This window comes from Meles meles, chromosome 7 (assembly GCF_922984935.1).
Source record: "Meles meles chromosome 7, mMelMel3.1 paternal haplotype, whole genome shotgun sequence".
Taxonomy (NCBI): Eukaryota; Metazoa; Chordata; class Mammalia; order Carnivora; family Mustelidae; genus Meles; species Meles meles.
The window spans coordinates 145,586,865-145,604,627 of record NC_060072.1 but is presented as its reverse complement, the minus strand read 5'-3'; the positions used below and the strand labels follow the sequence as shown (position 1 = coordinate 145,604,627).

At 52.3% G+C, this 17,763-nt stretch overlaps 2 protein-coding genes across 5 annotated transcripts in view; one reads left to right on the top strand and one right to left on the bottom strand.

Moving 5' to 3' along the window:
• Positions 1–9,703, top strand: part of TASOR2 (transcription activation suppressor family member 2) — a 77,233-nt gene extending 67,530 nt beyond the window's left edge. For all 4 annotated transcript variants that reach the window (XM_046011184.1, XM_046011183.1, XM_046011186.1 and 1 more), the window contains 5 exons: positions 3,967–4,092; positions 4,697–4,850; positions 5,604–5,709; positions 7,927–8,108; positions 8,526–9,703. In XM_046011184.1, the coding sequence (XP_045867140.1) occupies positions 3,967–4,092; positions 4,697–4,850; positions 5,604–5,709; positions 7,927–8,108; positions 8,526–8,644 (687 nt within the window). In that variant the 3' untranslated portion in view covers positions 8,645–9,703. The remainder of the gene's footprint in view (positions 1–3,966; positions 4,093–4,696; positions 4,851–5,603; positions 5,710–7,926; positions 8,109–8,525) is intronic.
• Positions 9,704–10,607: 904 nt separating this feature from the next.
• The window catches only part of GDI2 (GDP dissociation inhibitor 2), a 28,774-nt gene continuing 21,618 nt past the window's right edge, over positions 10,608–17,763 (bottom strand). Inside the window, exons 7-11 of the mRNA XM_046011714.1 lie at positions 14,583–14,682; positions 13,106–13,277; positions 11,834–11,978; positions 11,622–11,676; positions 10,608–11,535 (exon numbers count right to left, since the gene is read on the bottom strand). Of these exons, the coding sequence (XP_045867670.1) occupies positions 11,389–11,535; positions 11,622–11,676; positions 11,834–11,978; positions 13,106–13,277; positions 14,583–14,682 (619 nt within the window). The 3' untranslated portion in view covers positions 10,608–11,388. The remainder of the gene's footprint in view (positions 11,536–11,621; positions 11,677–11,833; positions 11,979–13,105; positions 13,278–14,582; positions 14,683–17,763) is intronic.

The following is a 17,763-nucleotide window of genomic DNA, read 5'->3' as shown; positions in this document are numbered from 1 at the left end:
TTCAGAGATGTCATTTGCAAGTATTTTTTCCCATTGAGTAGGCTGCCTTTTAGTTTTGTTGATTGTTTCTTTCATTGTCCAGAAGCTTTTATCTTGATGTGGTCAAAATAGTTTGTTTTTGCTTTTGTTTCCCGTGACTCAGGAGATGTGTCTATGAAGAAGTTGTTGTGACTGATGTGAAAGGTTACTGCCTGTGCTTGCTTCTAGGATTTTTTTTTTTTTTTTTTCTTTTTTTCTTCTGTTTCAGGAGGTCTCACATTTAGGTCTTTAATCCATTTGGAATGTGTTTTCGTGTGTGGTGTAAGAAAGTGGTCCGGTTCATTCTTCTGCGTCTGGCTGTCCAGTTTTCCCAGCACCATTTGTTGAAGAGACTTTTTCCCACTAAATATTCTTTCCTGCTTCGTCGAAGATTAATTGGTTATATAGTTGTAGGTTTATTTCTGGGTTTTCTGTTCTAGTCCATTGGTCTGTTCGTCTGTTTTTGGGCCAGTGCTGTGTGGTTTTAAGCACTGCTGTTCTGTAAAGTGACTTGAAATCTGGACCTGTGATGCCGCCAGCTTTGTCTTTCCTTTTCAAGACCATTTTGGCTGTTCGGGTCTTCTGTGGCTCCATGGGCTCTTCGTTGGAGTTCTGGGAGCAATGCTGTTGGTATTTTGATAGGGATTGAATTAATGTGTAGATGGCTTCGGGGCGTATGGACATCTTGACAGAATTTGTTTGGGTCCTTCACTACTTACGGTAATGCCCAGATTGCCCCAGACCCAGCCAGTGGGAGCCCTTCACGGGGCTTCTGTTCTTCAGGCAGGTCCCCATAATTGGATCTTTATCCTTTCTTCCTTTGTGGCACAACTCCATGTTCAGATGGACCTCCTGCCTTCCTTGCCCTAGCCTTAAAGTCTGCCACTTCCCTACGGAGTGTGGATTCTTTGAAGGGAAGAACAGCATTTGGAGTCAGTCGCTGGGCCCTGGGTGAACTCCGTGGCACTGGGTGTCACTGCCTCTCGGGCCTCCCGGCAGCAGGAAAGCTGTGGATGTGTTTATCAAACTGAAACGCGGGCACCTGCATCCCCGCGTCCAGTCCGGCACCCGGAGACTTGTCCTGGCTCCCTTTGCCGGAGGAGCAGCTCTCCCCCGTGGTCAGAAAGCAGGCTCCAGTCACGCCAGACACGTCCGCCACCCTGCGGCTACGCCCCGGCTGACCTGCACCTCGCCCCCCGCTGCCCCACCTCCGCCGTCCAGCCCTCAGCCCTCCTCACTCGCAGCAGAAGCTGGTGCAAAGGACGGCAGTCCTTCGTGCACACCCTCGAGTCCCAGCGTGGAAGGGGAGGGAAATCGGTGCATTCCCGTCGGGATCCTTGCGGCCAATGTAAACTGTCGTGTAAACTAACGCAAACTGCCAAACACCGATAGAAGCAGCCAGATCAGCACCAGATCAGCAGGCCGGGACGGGCCTCGGCCAGGGCAGGGGCTCGGACGCTGATGTGGGGGCAGAGGCCTAGTCAGGAAGGTCAGGGCCTTTTTCTTAAGGAGGCGATGCTGGCCTCTGGTACGAGGTGTGGACAGCCAGACTCCTAAGTGTCATCGTTCTAAATACTCGCTTAGATTTGTTTCAGAGTTCGCTTAGGTGAGCACCTCCAAGGAGTCCGGAGTATCTGTCTTGTAAGTGTCGCTTGGCGAACCCTCGCTGTTGAATTACTAACAGTAAACATCGGGAGGTGTTTGTGACCGTCACTGTGGCAGGGCGCAGTAGGGGAGGCCAGTTCTGCGAGTGTGAGGCTCTGGAAGGCGACCTGGTGGGACCTGCCCAGTGGCCCTGCAGGCCTTTGCAGGGGAGGCGGGGGGCAGCAGGTTGCGCGCGGCTGGCGGTGCAGGGGGCATCACGCCCGCTGTCCAGAGCTGCGTCTGGAGGTGTGCACGGGCTGCAGGTCCTGAGGCCCCGAGCCTCGCCTGAGGTCGGTGGAGAGGCCCTGAACAATACTTGTTACAGGAAAATAACGTCCTGTTGGTGCTGGAGAGCGAACTCTGGCTGCAGTGTGGGGAAAGGACTGGAAACGTGATGACTGCCGAGCTGGCGCGGGACGCTGCGGTCAAACACGTCGTCTACTCTGAGATGGCCCGTGGCTCCTGTTCTGTGCCATTTAAATAATTTTAGATTATTTAAAGTCAGTTCTTACTCCCCATCAAGGATCCTTCGGTTTTCCAAGGTTGATCTTTGGTCCGGTCTCCGTGCCGCTGTGGTACACCATGGAGTCGGAAACAATGAAGCGTGTTTTTAGGTGCTTGGCCTCTGAAAGTAACTTAGAAATGAATTGGGGTTTTTTTTTTAGTTTTTTGTTTTTTGTTTTTTTGCCTTGAACTGAAGTTAATTTTGTTTGGCTGGTGACATGTACTGTGCCTTGACCGGTGCTGAAATACGTCTGGGGTTGACTGCAGCATCAAAGCCACAGCGAGTGAAACGCCCGGTGTTTCGGAGCCGTTCATGCCCTGACAGAGCGAGCGGGTGCAGGCTCCCGCACGGGACAGGGAGCGGGGTCCTTGGGCTCCGTTCGCACAGCGGCGGGACCTGGCGTGCCGCACGGCCTTCCAGCGCGCACGTGCCTCACGACCCTGTTTATCCTGTGTCTGCTGCTTACGACAGGAAATAACAAAGTTTGTGTAAAGGTGAAAGTCACTTCAAGGGGCGCCTCGGGGGGGCGCTCGGGTTAAGCCTCTGCCTTCAGCTCGGGTCATGATCTCAGGTCCTGGGATCGAGCACCGCATCAGGCTCCCTGCTCAGTGGGGAGCCTGCTTCCCCCTCTTTCTGCCTGTTTGTGATCTCTGTCTGTCAAATAAATAAAATCTTTAAAAAAAAAGAAGTAATCTTCAAGTGAGAAGGGGACCCGGTATAAAATCAGCTTCGGAATAAAGTACTAGCAAGGTAGTCTAGAGCAAGGTGTTTTTGAAAACTACCCTGAAGAAGTTTTGCGTCCCAGAGAGGTGGGAGACACTCAGGGGAGACGGGAAGTCAGGCCCCACCTCTCTGTGGGATGAGGACGCTGGCGAGGTCCGCTGTGACTGCAGGCGTGCAGGGTGGTGACAGACGAGCCCGGACTCCCGGGCATGTGGCGAGGGTGTTGACCGTCTCAGAAAATGTGTTCATTCACATGGTTTATTGCTAAATTAAGTCAGAGCTGAAGATTTATATTTAAAATGTTTCAGCGGGCTCTTTGTTAAAAGATCTGGAGGAGTTTCTTTGAAGATACGTGGCCATGTGTTTTGAGCAAAGAAGCGAAATAATCAAGTTTGAGTTGTGTTGAGTCCAGGGGAGGGGACACCGTACTTCCACAAAGGCAGTGACGAGTGTGGTCTGACACCGTGTTCCCCGGGCAAGGAGGAACATCAAGGTGTGCGGCGGAAACCTCCAGAAGCCTTCAGACAAGCAATGGTGACAGAGGGAAGGTCTGTCTCTCAGCAGACGCGCTGAGGCCGCCAGTCAGGCCGGCGACAGGTGGGCGGCCAGCCGCCTCTCCCCGCCGCCCCCGGGGGCTCGCGCCACAGCTGTTCATGGCACTCCACATGACACAGAGCTGTCACTTGGATTCCAAAAGTTCTAGAAACTTTTTGACCGGAGGTGGCATTTTTAGAGTGAATATGTGCATTCGTAGGGTACGTCGCTGCCGCAGGCCGGATGAGAGCCCCGTGTCTGTGCACTGGGGAGTCCGCCTCGGCCACTTCATGGGCATACAGGGTTGATCACAAAGTGCTTTGCCTTTGAAACGACCGCTCAGTCAGCTGGTGGCAGTGCCCAGGAGCCACGTGGTTGACATGTAAAAGCTCCCTTGGAAGCAGGACTGGCTGCCGCCGCTGCCCACTGGGACCGTTGAGCGAACAGGATGTGCTTGCCGAGGTGCCGAGGGGACTGGGAGGGACTGGGAGGGACTGGGAGCCAGCGCCGTCCTGCAGTAACGTCGTCCGCACCTCTTTCAGAGCGTCCTGAGGAAAGGGGGCCACACGGAAATTGAACCTCAGCATTTCTGCCAGGCCGTCCACAGAGAGAACGACACGCTCCTGGTCGTCATCAGAAATGAGGATACGGCGTCGCGCCTGCACCAGGTACGTCCGGCCATCTGTTTCTGACAAAGAAGGGCGTCCCCGGCATTTTCTGCGGTGTTCCGAGGGGGCGTCCCGCAGGCCAGTGTACATAGTGAGGCATTTGTGGGGCGTGTCACGGCTCCGAGCTAGGGATGAGCCACAAAGAGGGGAGTCCGGGGACATTTCCTCGGCCAAGACATAAACCTGCAGCTCTTCGTGCCTCACGGTCGTAAATCTTGCTTTAAAAGGGCTTGTGAACATTTTCTGAAGTCGGTGTTAGGATATTTATGTTGAATAAAAGGAGACGCCTCCCCCGAGGCCCAGGCCGGGTTGCCGTCCAGGCGGGAGCGGAGCCTGTCACCTGCTTCACCGCGTCCCGGGCCCCGCAGCTGAGCGGCGCTCTGCCCTCACTCCGGGTCTCCAGCCTGGGTTCGAGAGGCCACTGGTAACGCACGAGTTCTGGGGAGTTTGCGGAGTCCAGGTTCCTTGTGAGGTGCTGAGGTGCTGTGGGCTTTGGACAGGGGCCGCAGAGTTTGCAGTCATCCGAGTTAACGGAATCTTGAACCCCTTGGCTAAACGGGACCCCACCCACCTCTCCTCCCCGCGGATCCTGTCGTGTTTGCAGATCCCCTTCCTGCTGAAGCTGAAGCACTTCCCCAGCGTCCTCTTCGCGGGAGTGGACGGCCCCGAGGATGTGCTCAAGCACACCTACCAGGAGCTCCTCCAGACGGGCGGCTTTGTGGTCTCGGATGACAAGATCCTAGAAACCGTGACATTAGGTCGGTCTTTTATTTTCCTTCCTTGTTTCTGCCTCTGAAATCTAGTACATCTGCAGCTCTTCACCCAGCGGCCCAAACACTACTTCATCTCGAAAAAAAATGAACTCAAAAGTAGTATCAACCACACCTTTAGAGGCCTTCATTTTTGCTACGTGCCCTGCTAAGCAGTTCGCGTCTGGATTGCGTCGTTCTCATGCCCAGGCGCGGGCCCTGAGCCTCCCGGGTGGCACGTGATGACCGGCGGCACCCAGCCCGCCCCGCTCCCTCGGCTCGTGCGCCTGCCCCGCAGCCCTCTCTGCTGCACGTCTCTCGTCATCACCGCTGCCGTCTTGGTGATGTTCTGGAAATCAGATACAAGGTTCTTAAAAGTCTCAGTTATGTGCCGAACACTCTAATTCCCTTCTCTCTGGGCAGCGGTTCGGCAAGGACGGTAGCGCAGCCCTGGGCGGGTGCTGATTTTGGGGTGACCAACACCTGCCACGCTGATGTCACGGTGCAGCTCACTGCACACGCCGCTCCTGGCTCAGAGAAGGCGTGTGGACCCAAGTGTGAGTTGCGCTTGGAGACCGGAGCTGACAGGTTTTGCAGGCTAGACCGGTGTCTTCTGTTGCCGCTGGACTTCCCGCTGGTCCCATGAACACGACAGGTGTCCCGGGGTTGGGGCGGCGGACGGGCAGCAGGGCTGGCGTGTTCTGTCTCCCCACGAGTCACAGTTCCCGGCCTCCAACCAGACCTCGTCTCTTGTGTCTGCAGCTCAGCTGAAGGACGTGGTCAGGACCCTGGAGCAGCTGAACGGGAACGGGAGGTGGAAGTGGCTGCTTCACCGCAGGGAAAACAAGAAGCTAAGAGAAGACGCCAGGTGAGGCCCCAGGGCGTGGGGCTGCCTTCGCGCTTCCCCCTGGGGCCCGGGGCAGGTGCACAGATGGGTTCCAGCATTTGCTGTCGCAGGGCTGACAGGAAAGGCACACGGGCTGGAGCCACCACTGTGAGTCTGAGGCCCTTGCCGAGTCCCGAAGTGCCGGTCTGCTGAAGCTCCGAGCCAGCGCGAACGCAACACTACTCCTGCGGGCGGGGGCTGGCTTGTTCGGGTACCAAGCCGCCACAGTTACAGGGATGGAAACATGGAGATCAGAATGTTTTACCCCTAAGTAAGCAACGTACAGCTGGATCTTGCCTAAGTATTTTTTAATCGGTTGCCTGGCTGAAGAGACCTGCGCTGTGTGGGTGCCCCGGGCTGCAGGGAGGCCAGGGCGGGAGTGGACACGGTGTGGGGCCGCGAGATCCACAAGCCCCCCGTGAAATGACTGCAGCCCGTCAGGCAGCCCAGCCTGGCCTCCCCCAGCGGAGACGGACAGTAAAACCCGCTGTCACGATGGGGAAGTTGAAGTATGGGGACGACAGAGCTGATCCAGGTCAGACAAGGAGTTGTGACGCTGGGTTCTGAGCCCAGAATGTTCCCCTCTAACATGACTGCTCTCTCCTATCTGCCCCCGCTGCTCCCTCCCAAGGACAAACAGAGGCTGACCCTGAGATCTCGAAAGGGACGTGGCCAAGAGAAGAGGTCTGGGAGAGGCAATATCTAGAACCAGTGTGGGAGGAAAAGCAAGCCAGGAGGTCTGAGTGGACCTCAGAGCTGATGCGGTCACGTCTGGGAGGGATTTGCCCGGGCTGAGGTGGGGGGTGGTGTGGAGGATGGCAGAGGCCAGCTGGAAGTTTCTGAGGAGGTGGCTAGCCAGCACTTCAGAGGAAAGGTTCAAGTTCACGAATAAAGCTCCGAGGTACTACGGTACACCCATGAAACTGGCAAGCATCCATTAATTTCACATTCAGAGGACTGTAGGTAAACGCGTAGGTACGCTTGCTGCTGGCCCATTAACAGGCCCTCCAGATGGTGCCAGACTCACTTTTGAGAGCGGGTGTAGTAGGAACTCGTCCGAAAACATTGTATCCTGTGGCTTCTGGAGACATTTATCTAAAACTTAAAACCAAAAACACCCCTAGCTCTTAGAAACTGCTGTTTCTAAAAGATGTTTATAGCCATGGGTGATTATCAGTAACTACAAAACCAACCTCAGATCTATTTCTAGGCAAATACGACAGATACATGGATTCCATACGTATATAATTTTAAACCAAATGCAAAATATACGTATAGAAGTGTGCAGTGTGATGCCAGTCACATAAATCTACGTGCACGCAGGGGAAAATGCAGCTCAGTGACACAGACGGTGCTCGTCCCTGGAGTGCAGGGCCCTGGGGGAGTTTGCTTTCCTTCAGTGGGCAGGAGAGGCTGACAGAGGACAGGAGAGCAGATGGAGAGACGTTGACAGGTTAAATATTTTCCGCTAAAAGAGGAAGAAAAGAGGTAGTTGCAAGATTTTAAGGGAGGTCATAGGGCTGCGCGGCTCATTCGGGTAAACGTCTGACTCGATTTCAGGTCTGGTCGTGACCTCAGGGTCGGGAGATCGAGCCCCACCTTGGAGTCTGTGCTGAGCACAGAATCTGTTCAAGTTTCTCTCTCCCTCCTGCTGCCCCTTGCACAGGTGCATGCATGCACGTGCTCTAAAAAGAATCTTAAAAGATTTTAAGGGAAGTGAGAAATGACAATTACGTAGCAGCCGGAATTTCCTTAGTGAAGCCGTTGATCTGACTAAGAGCGTGGTGACCGCAGAACGGGGTTTGGAGGCATTGGTGTAGGGTAAAGTGTGCAGCCAGAGGCCCACTAGGACTGGCCGAAGGCTGGCCGAGCGGCATGGCTGCGCGAACAGGTCCATGTCCCTCTTGCTTGGCACGAGGCTTGTACTCTGTAAAAACCTGTATCGACAGAGGGAGTCAGCAAGCATACAGTGTTTTGAGGGAAGCGGACAGGGCGACAGTGACGTCTGCGAGGCCAAGTGTGTCGTGGGGAACAGAGGTTAGAAGCGGCGCAGGAGTTCTTTAGCGGAAGTCGAACTGTTAAGTATGGTGAAGGCAGGAAGTGGAGGAGGAAAACAGCTAAAAATTAAGATGCGGGATAAAGTAAACTGCAAGTTCATACCGAACCTGAATTTGGTTCGCGTTTCCGTGTCTGTTGCAGAGTGGACTCGGTCGCACGCAGGAAGAACTTAATACTGAAATCCTGTCAGAGCGCGAATCTCATCGAACCGCTTCCTTACCACCAGTGTGACTCCCGAGCACCCACGAAGGCCGAACATTTAAAATGCCTGCTAAACCTGCAAATCCAGCACGTCCATGCCCGGTTCGCAGTCTTCCTAACAGGTAAAGGCATGGCCTTCGGCTGGCTACTCTAGAAGCGTCTGCGCACGGAGCTCGGAGGCTGGATCCGTGCCCACCCGGTGTTTGCCTGCTGTGTTCTCGCAGAGGCGGCAGCCCAGCTCCGGGCTGCGGTGGGTGCGGCCCGGCGCACCGCCCCCTACGCACGTTCGGGTTTCCGGTGAGGGTCACCCAGCTTCTCAGCTCCGGAAGGCAGCTGTTCAGCCTCCACAGCCCCTGGCGGCTGCTCCCAAAGCCCCACACCTTCCTCCCCGGGGCCGCTCCTCCCCTCCCCTCCCTCCATGGATTCAGTGCAGTTCCATGAAAGTTCGTTACTGTTTTTTAAATAAAAGTTCTGATGCTTCAAAAGTATACATCAAAGAATTTTTCACCAAAAAAGGTGTTTTTTTCTTCTCTTTACAGAAAAGCCAACTGTCTCCAGAGAAGTCTTTGAAAATAGTGGCATCCTTGTTACAGATGTAAATAACTTCATTGAAAATATACCAAAAATAGCAGCTCCGTTTAAGAGCAGCTATTGGTAACGATGCCTTCCAGAACTCTCCTGTGTTTACGGGGCATGACAGACACTGACATTTGTGTCTGAGGAAAGCTGTTGTTGGCAAACTGCTCTTCACCTCCCACATCATGCTGTAAAATTTCGGTCTGTGTTAGGGGCGGAATTGCTGTCGGTTTGGCCTAAGTGGGAATTTTGGAAGGGGCCACCTGCTTCAGAGTAGCCCGTTTCCTCTGAAGGACACCAGTCGTCGCCTGCAGTTCACCTTGTTCCCAAGACGGAAGAGAACATGCATAAGTCCCCGTGAGACGGCCTCCTGTTTCTAAAACCTTTCTTGATTGTTCTGTTTAAAGATGAAATCATCAATTTTGTGTTTGTGCAGGTGATCAGCGGGCCTAGACCACGCCGCCTCCACCAAACAATTCCGTTTCCTTTTACTTGAAAACTTTTTAGATAAACAGCAGTTTTCTCATATTTGAAAAATCACTGTTCTACAACTTGGGAGTTTTCCTTCGTTTCTTTCCACCTTGTAAAATCGCGGCCTTCGTTCACAGCGGGACGCCAGCTGTCCACTAGCGTTCGGCTGCAGGGTCACATTGGTTTAAATTATCTTCCTTTTTTACAGAGAGCCTTCGAAACTATTAATTAAGCTCACTGTTAAAAAGAATTTTACAAACACGTTTACTTAGTTGTAGCAAAAATAAGTATTTTAACAGCTTTGTTTTTGCATGTTCCTGTCTGAAAGGCTAGGTAGTGCATGTTACAGTTTGTGTTCCAGGCTTCACCGCCCTCGGACAAGCTAGGATCTCACGTGGTGCACAGGCGGGTGTTCTAGCAACACTACAGTAAGTTATGTTCAGATCTATAAACTTGTCAGTTTCCACTTACTCAAGTTTTGTAAATATTGTACTACAAAAATCAGCCCTCTGAGGAAGAAAATCTTTTATTTATGGTATTAGAAATAATTTCTACCCTAATCTTTGAACTCAAAACCAAGCCAAAAAAATGTAGATACATAGTATCTATTTGGAACAAATTTTTGTAACTAATTTGTTTCATTTTTTTTAAATAAAGACAACTAAAAAAATCAACTTTCTGGAATTCCTTTAAAGCAAAATTTGAGTTTGTGGGGAATGCTATGGCCCTCTGTAGGCCATTTAACAGAACTGACTGCTTCCTCCAGGAGCAGGAACGCTGAGCCGGGATGCACAGGTTTTCGCAAGCCTTTCACCGGCTCTCTACCTGCTGGCCAAGTGGTGCCCACGTGATTGTTTCTGGCTTGGAAGCCCAGTCACTTGATCTGATGAGAGGACGGTGACGGTACGGGGCGTGCTGAACCAGAAATGACAGACAAGTGACTTAAGCACCTGCCCCTGGCTCATCTTTTGATGGCACCTCGGGTCTACTCTCCCTCTTGCCAAAGACCCTCCAACAAGCCCCAAGGCTGTGTCCACAGCACCTTTTCTAGCTTTTACACTAACCATGCCACGGAGTGTAGCTCTCTGCACCGTCCGCTCTTCCCGACGGCCTTCGCCATCCCTGCTCCCCACGGGCCTTGTACCTGAGTAGTACAGGTGTTCAAGACGCATGGGAAATGAAGACTGGAGAGATCCTGCTATTTTTTCTCTGTGCTTGTAGCCCGGCGTGCGCCTCTGCCTGCATCCCAAGCTGACAGCTTGAAGGATTAAGGGAAAGAGGCTTGCCGGGCTTTTAGATCCTGTCGGTAAAAGCAGTGGTTTCTCCACTGGGGCCGCTGTGTGTCAAGAACGTCATTTGGGGTCTACTCACAGTGAAGCCAGACAGCTGGCAGGGTTGTTCGGATCCATCTAGACTTGCGCCTCCCCGTGCGGTCGGGGATGGAGCGCAGCGCCCCCCCATGCGGTGTCAGCCGCACGGGGCGGGATGGGGGGCAGCGAGCCGCTGGGCCTGGACCAGAACGATACTCACTAGTTCTTAACGCCAGGACGCAAACAGAGCACCCGAGAAGGAAGTGGTTTCCAGAGTTTGGCTTTATTTTGCAGTACAGAAATCATCTGGAGCCACTGGAGACAGACATCCCTGAAGCGGAGGCTCTGTCAAATCAATACTGCGTCGCAGCTTGGTCCTTGAGGAAGCCACACCTGCGGTACAAAAGAAGCTTCTACGTTTACCTGCTGTACCACAGATTTCTTTCCCCTTTGCTCTTATCCATTTTACCAGGTGAAAACACCGCACACAGGCTTCCTCCGGAATGACGCTCGGGTCTGGAGTTGGGTTAGAATTGTGGGTCCGCGCGACCCCGACCTGTGGCTGTATTCCGCGGGCCCCGTCTTAACAGCTGACGGGACACACAGATGTAGAGGGATGGGGCCCACGCGGGGATGCTGTCCCAAGTCATGGACTATTCGGGGGGAATCTCAATGCCAATGGGACAGGTGGCGCACGCATGGTGCCGCTCCGGCTCTCAAGCGGCAGAAGCACACGGCCGCGGAGGCTACACTGATTAAAAGATACAAATACTGTATCGGGTGCTCTGTGTCAGGATCACAGGGTCGTCTTCAGACTGATCCTTCACTAAGGAAAAAAGCCAAGATCGGTTAAACTGAACAGAATGTGGTAACCTGCCAGTTCTGAGGAGCCCCACCGTGAGCACGGGTTAATACATGATATGAGGAAGGGGAGGAGTACGGACTGGGACAGCGCTCCGCAGGCGCCGCGGGGGTTACAGCAGCGACTCCGGACGGCGCGCGGCCCGGGCCAGCTGCGTCTGTCCGAGACGGGCGCGCGCGCTGCTTAGTCTTCCCCGTAGATGTCGTTTTTCTTGCGCTTCATTTCCTCAAAGTCGAACTCGGACCCGGTCATCCTCTTGTAGATGTCTTTGATGTCATCGCAGGTGGTCTCGAAGTGAGTGGTAGCGTCGTAGGCGCGGGAAATAAAGATCTGAAGGGAAATCAGAGACACGGGCTTGACTACAACGGTCCCTGCCGACGGCCGCGCCCAGCACCCGCCTGAGCCCGCGCACTCACCTGACTCTCGGTCCCCAGGTCTTTCGGTACGAGGAGGTCACTGATGCTCACAAACCTGGAGGGAGAAAGTGAAGGCGGCGGGTGAGGCGACCGCAAGTCCACCCTCTCCGCTCGCCTGCAATTCCCGGGCCCGGCAGCTCCCAGGGCTCAGGCTGCGGCCAAGTCAGAACTCGTGTTGCTTCGGAGCTCATCTCCACGAACACGTCACTCACTTCTGTTCAATTGGTTCCAAAAGCTCCAAAGCTGGTCTGATTTCCTTCTCGGGCTCCTTGGTCTCCACGGTGGTGCTGACTATGGCGATGTACTTGCCCTGCGCGGCCACGTTGTGCGCGGAGGAGATCATGCAGACGTAGATATCTGCGGACGAGGAAGGCCACCTCACCGCCTGGCCCCAGCCTCCGGCCCACCCGGGTCCCAGCGAGCTGCGCCTTCAGCTTCAGGGCTACGCGGAGGCCGACGGGGCCCTCCGGGAAGTATGCCCAGATCAGCCACTTCCCGCCGACCGCCGGCCCCGGCTCTCCCAAGCCGGGAGCTGGTGGGCCTGCACCGCTACCCACACACCGCCCAAAACCTGACTGCGCTGGAGTCTTCCTCCCCAAGGCCAGCGACTGGAAAGGCTTTCCGACAGCCAAGAAAGGATTTATATAAAGGACCAAGTTTCTCAAGCAAACTGCAAATCGGCACAAGCTGTTCTTCCGTCCCACGGGTTCTCCCTGTCTGCGCGCCGCTCAGAAAGTGCCTCACTCCCCAGTGAGGTCGCCGCCAGCTTCTCCTCTCTCGAGGCTTCTCCTCAACCCTGGGGTCTGCCTGGACCCCCCGAACATCCCTTCGTTGCAGTCCTAATCTTAGGTGATTCTGGTTTCTTACATGGAAAAATAAATACAGATAGCTGTTTAAAAGCTGACAACCCTTTTTAAGTTGAATTTTCAGAAATAAAGTTAGGCTTCTGCCTGAAAGAATGGTGGGAAAAGTAGAGGAGATGAAAATAACTTGCTCAACGCAAAGAGATGAGGAATTACAGTTTTAGAAGTCAGTCCCGAGCCTAACCAGAGGAAGCTGTTTTCCGACACACTGCTAAAATCAAATTTCAGTATGAGCTCGACAAATAATGACATAGAAGCACGGTCACTGGCTCAAAACCACAGTGGGGTTGGGTCACGTACTAAGCAAGAAACCCCCAAAGGCCAGTATTCGAGTCAGGAGACACCGTGACCACTCATCTAGTCCAGCCTCTCAGTTTGTCCTTCTAGAACGAGAGACTGGAGGTCCAAGGTGGGGGACTAGGGAGGGCGAGGCAGGGCTCCAGGACTAATGTGTGCCTTTCACAGTGAGGACTTAGGATCTCTCTGAGCAAAATCCGTCACATCTGTTTTCCCCACGGGTAACCTAAGTTTCTTCACTATAACAAAACTAAAAATCCGGGATGAAACACGCAGCAAATTCTAACAAACTTCTACAAACGTCTGCTGATCTTCGTAACTCACCTGACTTCCGATTGACCTGGTTCTGGGGAATGATGATCTGGCAGGAGTTGGCATCGTTGGTGTTCTTGATCGGGTGGCTGAGGAGGCAGATGACTCTGATCACCTGGCCCACCTTCTCGACCCGGTCTTTGACGTAGCTGGGGTCACAGATGAGCTGCTTACAGCGAGCAACCTGACCGAAACGTTGAGGTCCCATTGACAATAATCAGTGTCCAAAGTTTCTAGACAGAATACCAGTGCCATTGTCCCTTTAATGCCATCTGTCACCTTCATAAGGCTAACCGCAAGTTATTCTTGAACTACAGGTAACCTAAAACTAGTTCTGCCAACAATCCCAACAAACTCTCCTGGGAAAGATCCATGGATTCGGAGCCCCTGCTCAGGTGAGGGAACTGTGCACAGTGTGACGAAGTTACAGGTTTCACATCAGGCAGACAGCTTTCAAATCCTGGCCGTCCCTAACCTCAAATGTCACTGTTAGGATTCAGTGAAATACTGTATTTAAGGGCCATTGTCATACGTGACTGCGCCCAGTAAAAAAAACTCTGTGATCGCCTGAGAGGAGGAGCTGTGGGAAACAAAATGGGGCGGCACTGCACTGAAAAGGCCTCAGACGCGGGTGAACTCCTCCCAACCGGTCCCTGTTCTAACACCCATCCTGCGGGACGCACGCGGGAGTCACGAAAGATCTGCAGTAATGAAGGTTCGCTCAGACGGCCAACCAGTGAGCACAGATTACGTGGACCTAACCCGTGGAATACCGTTCAGGGACACCAATATTTTTCTATCCGTAGCTCTGGAGCAGCTCTAACTATCTGACAGTTGTTAGTTCATCAATATTCACTTCGAATCTGGGAAACACTACTTGAAACTCCACCTGGCCAGCTCCACAGCTAAAACCCTTATTAAATAATAAAATGGGGGCGCCTGGGTGGCTCAGCGGGTTAAAGCCTCTGCCTTCAGCTCAGGTCATGATCCCAGGGTCCTGGGATCGAGCCCCGCATCGGGCTCTCTGCTTGGCTGGGAGCCTGCTTCCTCCTCTCTCTCTCTGCCTGCCTCTCTGCCTACTTGTAATCTCTATCTGTCAAATAAATAAATCTTTAAAAAAAAAAAAATAATAATAATAATAAAATGCTCAGTAACCACCAACCCCAAATTGAACCAATAAATTTTAAATGGTATAAATAAAGCTAAATTTAAATGAAAATCCAGGAGCTAGGCACCAACCTACACTACATAAACACAGAACACATACCACTAAGACTTTATCCATAATGTATTTCTCAGTCGTAAGCAATAATAACATTATAGAAAGTAGTAAATTTTTTTAAAAAATAAAACCACATCTTTAGTTCGTCCTTAGTATAACAAACCATAAAATGTGAAATCCAGCATCGATGCCCATACCACATTACATCAGGCCCCATTTTCTTCACAAGAACATAGTATTTTTTTAAATTGTGAAAACGCTACTTACCTCTCCTTCAGATTTCACACCAATCACTTTTCCATCCTGCACGATGATTTCTTCAATGGGTTTATTGAGCATGTATGTACCACCGTAAATGGCACTTAGCCTAAAAAAATGTTAGAGATGACAACTTATAACTGTGTCAACTACTAAAGTTTTTCTTAGATCTTGAGTTACAAGCAATGTATATTTGCTCAATTTCCTTCCAGAAGGGGTTCATTTAAAAGTCACCAAAGCTACAGTTACAAAAGAGAGTGAGAACCAGAAACAAAGTCTCCCATTCACAGTTCGGAATACCCAGTCCAAAAAAAAGCACTGACCAGTGATGGGGAAACAGCTCATGTCGGTCTTATCTTCCTGCACAGAAATAAAATAATAAAATAACACCCAATGTGGAGTCCGTGGAGAGGGAGTAAAAGCAGCAGACACTGGAGACGAAAACCAAAGGAGAGGGGCAGTGGGGTGTGGCGTCTGTGGCTCCTCCCCCAAAGGAACTGCCCCAGTCCCTGTAGCAGGAGCGCCTCCAGCAGAAGCAGGAAGCCGCACTCCTGCGGATTCAAGGTGCCGCAGGACAGGAGAAAGTTGGGGGGGGGGGTGCCACAAAAAGGGGGGCAACCAAATCTATAAAATCTCTTCAAATCCGTAACTAACTACAGAAGGGCTCGAATGTGAGAGAGACCGCAAGGAATGCAGCAAGAAGCAACAGCTAAGCGGGCCATTGCTGAGCAGAGACGAGCTGAGGGCCTGCGGCGCTAACAGCTCAGAAGTCCCCACTGCCACGTCGGACAGCCGGTCCCCGCCAGGAGCGTCCCCTCCCGCCCAGGAGCCGCACAGCTCACTGCACGACACGGAGGATTCTGCTGGGACAAACACTGCCTTCCCCACCCAGTAAGGGGTCAGTCAAGTCAAACCTCCCGAAGTCCCAGGAGAGTGGCCGACTCCAGCAAAATCACCCCCCTCCCCCAGCAAGCCCGGCCTCTCTGGAGTGTGCCGAAAACCAGGCCCCGTGCACACATGTGCACACACGACACTAGCCAAGTGAGGAGGCAAGAAACGTGGTTCGAAGTAGATTCAGGAAAAGCTGTCGAGACCAACCGGTACCCGGATTCCCGCTGCTGTGATGCGAAGGGGACTGACGGCAGCTATTCAAGGACAGGCACCACGTTCAAGAACACGCTATCACAAATATATTCACTGGGGCCTAAGTGAGTAAACAATCTCAAAAACAGTTTTAAAAACTTGAGGTTCTACATGTAGACAGTCCAGTACCAGAGAAAAAGTTAAAACTCACTGAATGGGATTAATAGTCTTTTGGAAACAGAGGAGTCCGTGAACTTGAAGACTAATCAACAGGCTTTATCCGATATGAAGCATGGAGAAACCAAAAGACAAAAAAAAGAAAAAGGCGCCGCAGGGACAACAGAATCCTACCCCGCATCCAGCATGACAAAACCGTCCCGGAGGGAGAGGACAGAGAAAACAGGAACATCTGAAGCGGGTAACGGATTTTGAAATTCCCGATCGACACAAACACACGCATCCGCGCAGCTAGGCAAGGCCTGAGCCAAACCACAGCGGCAGACCCTCGGGACACCGCCCGAAAGCGACGGGATTCTCGGAAAGCAGCCGGAGGGCAAGCCGTATGGACTCCACGCACGGCGGCGCAGGATGCAAGTGACGGGTGGTGGCTGGAAGGTGCTGCCTGGAAACCTCTCCAGCCAACCAAAGTCCCACGGAAGTGAAGGTGACGGAACCGGCACCAGCCCTTGGACTCCAGGAACGCCACAGCAGGCTGAAGAGAAATGTCACGAGACAGAAGCAAGGATTTGTAAGAAAGAAGAGCAGCAAACACAGTAATGTGGGGGAACGGTTCCTTTTCCTTCCCTCATCCCTTCTTTTAACTGACCAGTCAGGGCAGAAACGGCACCACTGAGCTGAGGGCTGAGCTGTCCGGTGATCCGAGCGGAGACCGGACCACAGCCGCGACAGTAGGCGCGACAGCAGCCGCGACAGCGCAGGGGAGAGCGAGAAGCGGAGAGGGCTACAGCCGCTTCGACTGTGCGTACGGCGTTGAGCACAGCGTTCACTGCAAAGAAGCCGACAGAGGATGCACGCCATAGTGTGCAGAGCGCTGAACTATGCAGATAAAAAGGCAAGGCCACAAAGCCACTAGAGGAGTTAGTCTGGAATCGTAAAAAATAGCTGATGAATCCGAAGAAAGGGGAACAGAAATGGGGGGAGAAAAAGACAGCGAACGAGACAACAGATCTAATCCCAACCACATCAGTAACTGTACTGAACATAAATGAGCTAACCAATCCCATGAAAGGCCAGAGTTGTCGCCCTGGGTAGAAAAGCAATATTCAACTATCTGCTTCTACAAGAGACTCACTTAAATAGACGAGCGTCCGAAAGTAAAAGAATGACAAAAACCACAAAAGGAGTAAGCAAACGGGTATGGTGGTATTTACTGTGGAACAGTGGAAAGGAGTATCAGCTGGTAAAAGAGCTTTGCCCGGATGAAGTACAAACGGACGGGCCTGCACCGAGGAACGGGAACTCCACACTCCGGCGGGAGACACTCCCGCAGAAACAGCCGGACACACAATCACCACGGACACACGGGAGCGGCTCCACGGGCTCCCGTTACTGCGCGTGGCGCAACACATGCGGGCTGCGTGTTCTCTGCAACAGCTAACTCACTCCCCAAAACACGTCGCTGATGTGACCGCCGACTCTGGGGCCCCTGATTATGAGGGTTGCAAGAGCGAGCCCTGCGGTGGGCTCCACACTCAGCGGGGAGTCTGCGTGCATCCCCTCTATCCCCTCTCTGCCCTTCCCCCATCTCTGCACACAGTCTCTAAAATAATCTTTTAAAAAAATAAAAAATAATAAAAATCTGACCATAAATTATGCCTTAATTTCAAAAATTAACATCTTACAAGTTTCTTCTCTGATCATCATGGAATTAAATTAGATGTCCATAACAATACAATATTTAGAAACATCTCCAAATGTTTAGCAATTAAACACACCTTCAAAAAACCCAAGGATTAAAGAAAAAAAAAGAAGAAACAGGGTGCCATAATGAATGATACACATTTAGAGAGAAATTTTAAACCTTTTAAATCCTCACGTTAGAGACAAAGCATCAATGACGTTTCAACTCCAGAAAGCTAGAAGAAAA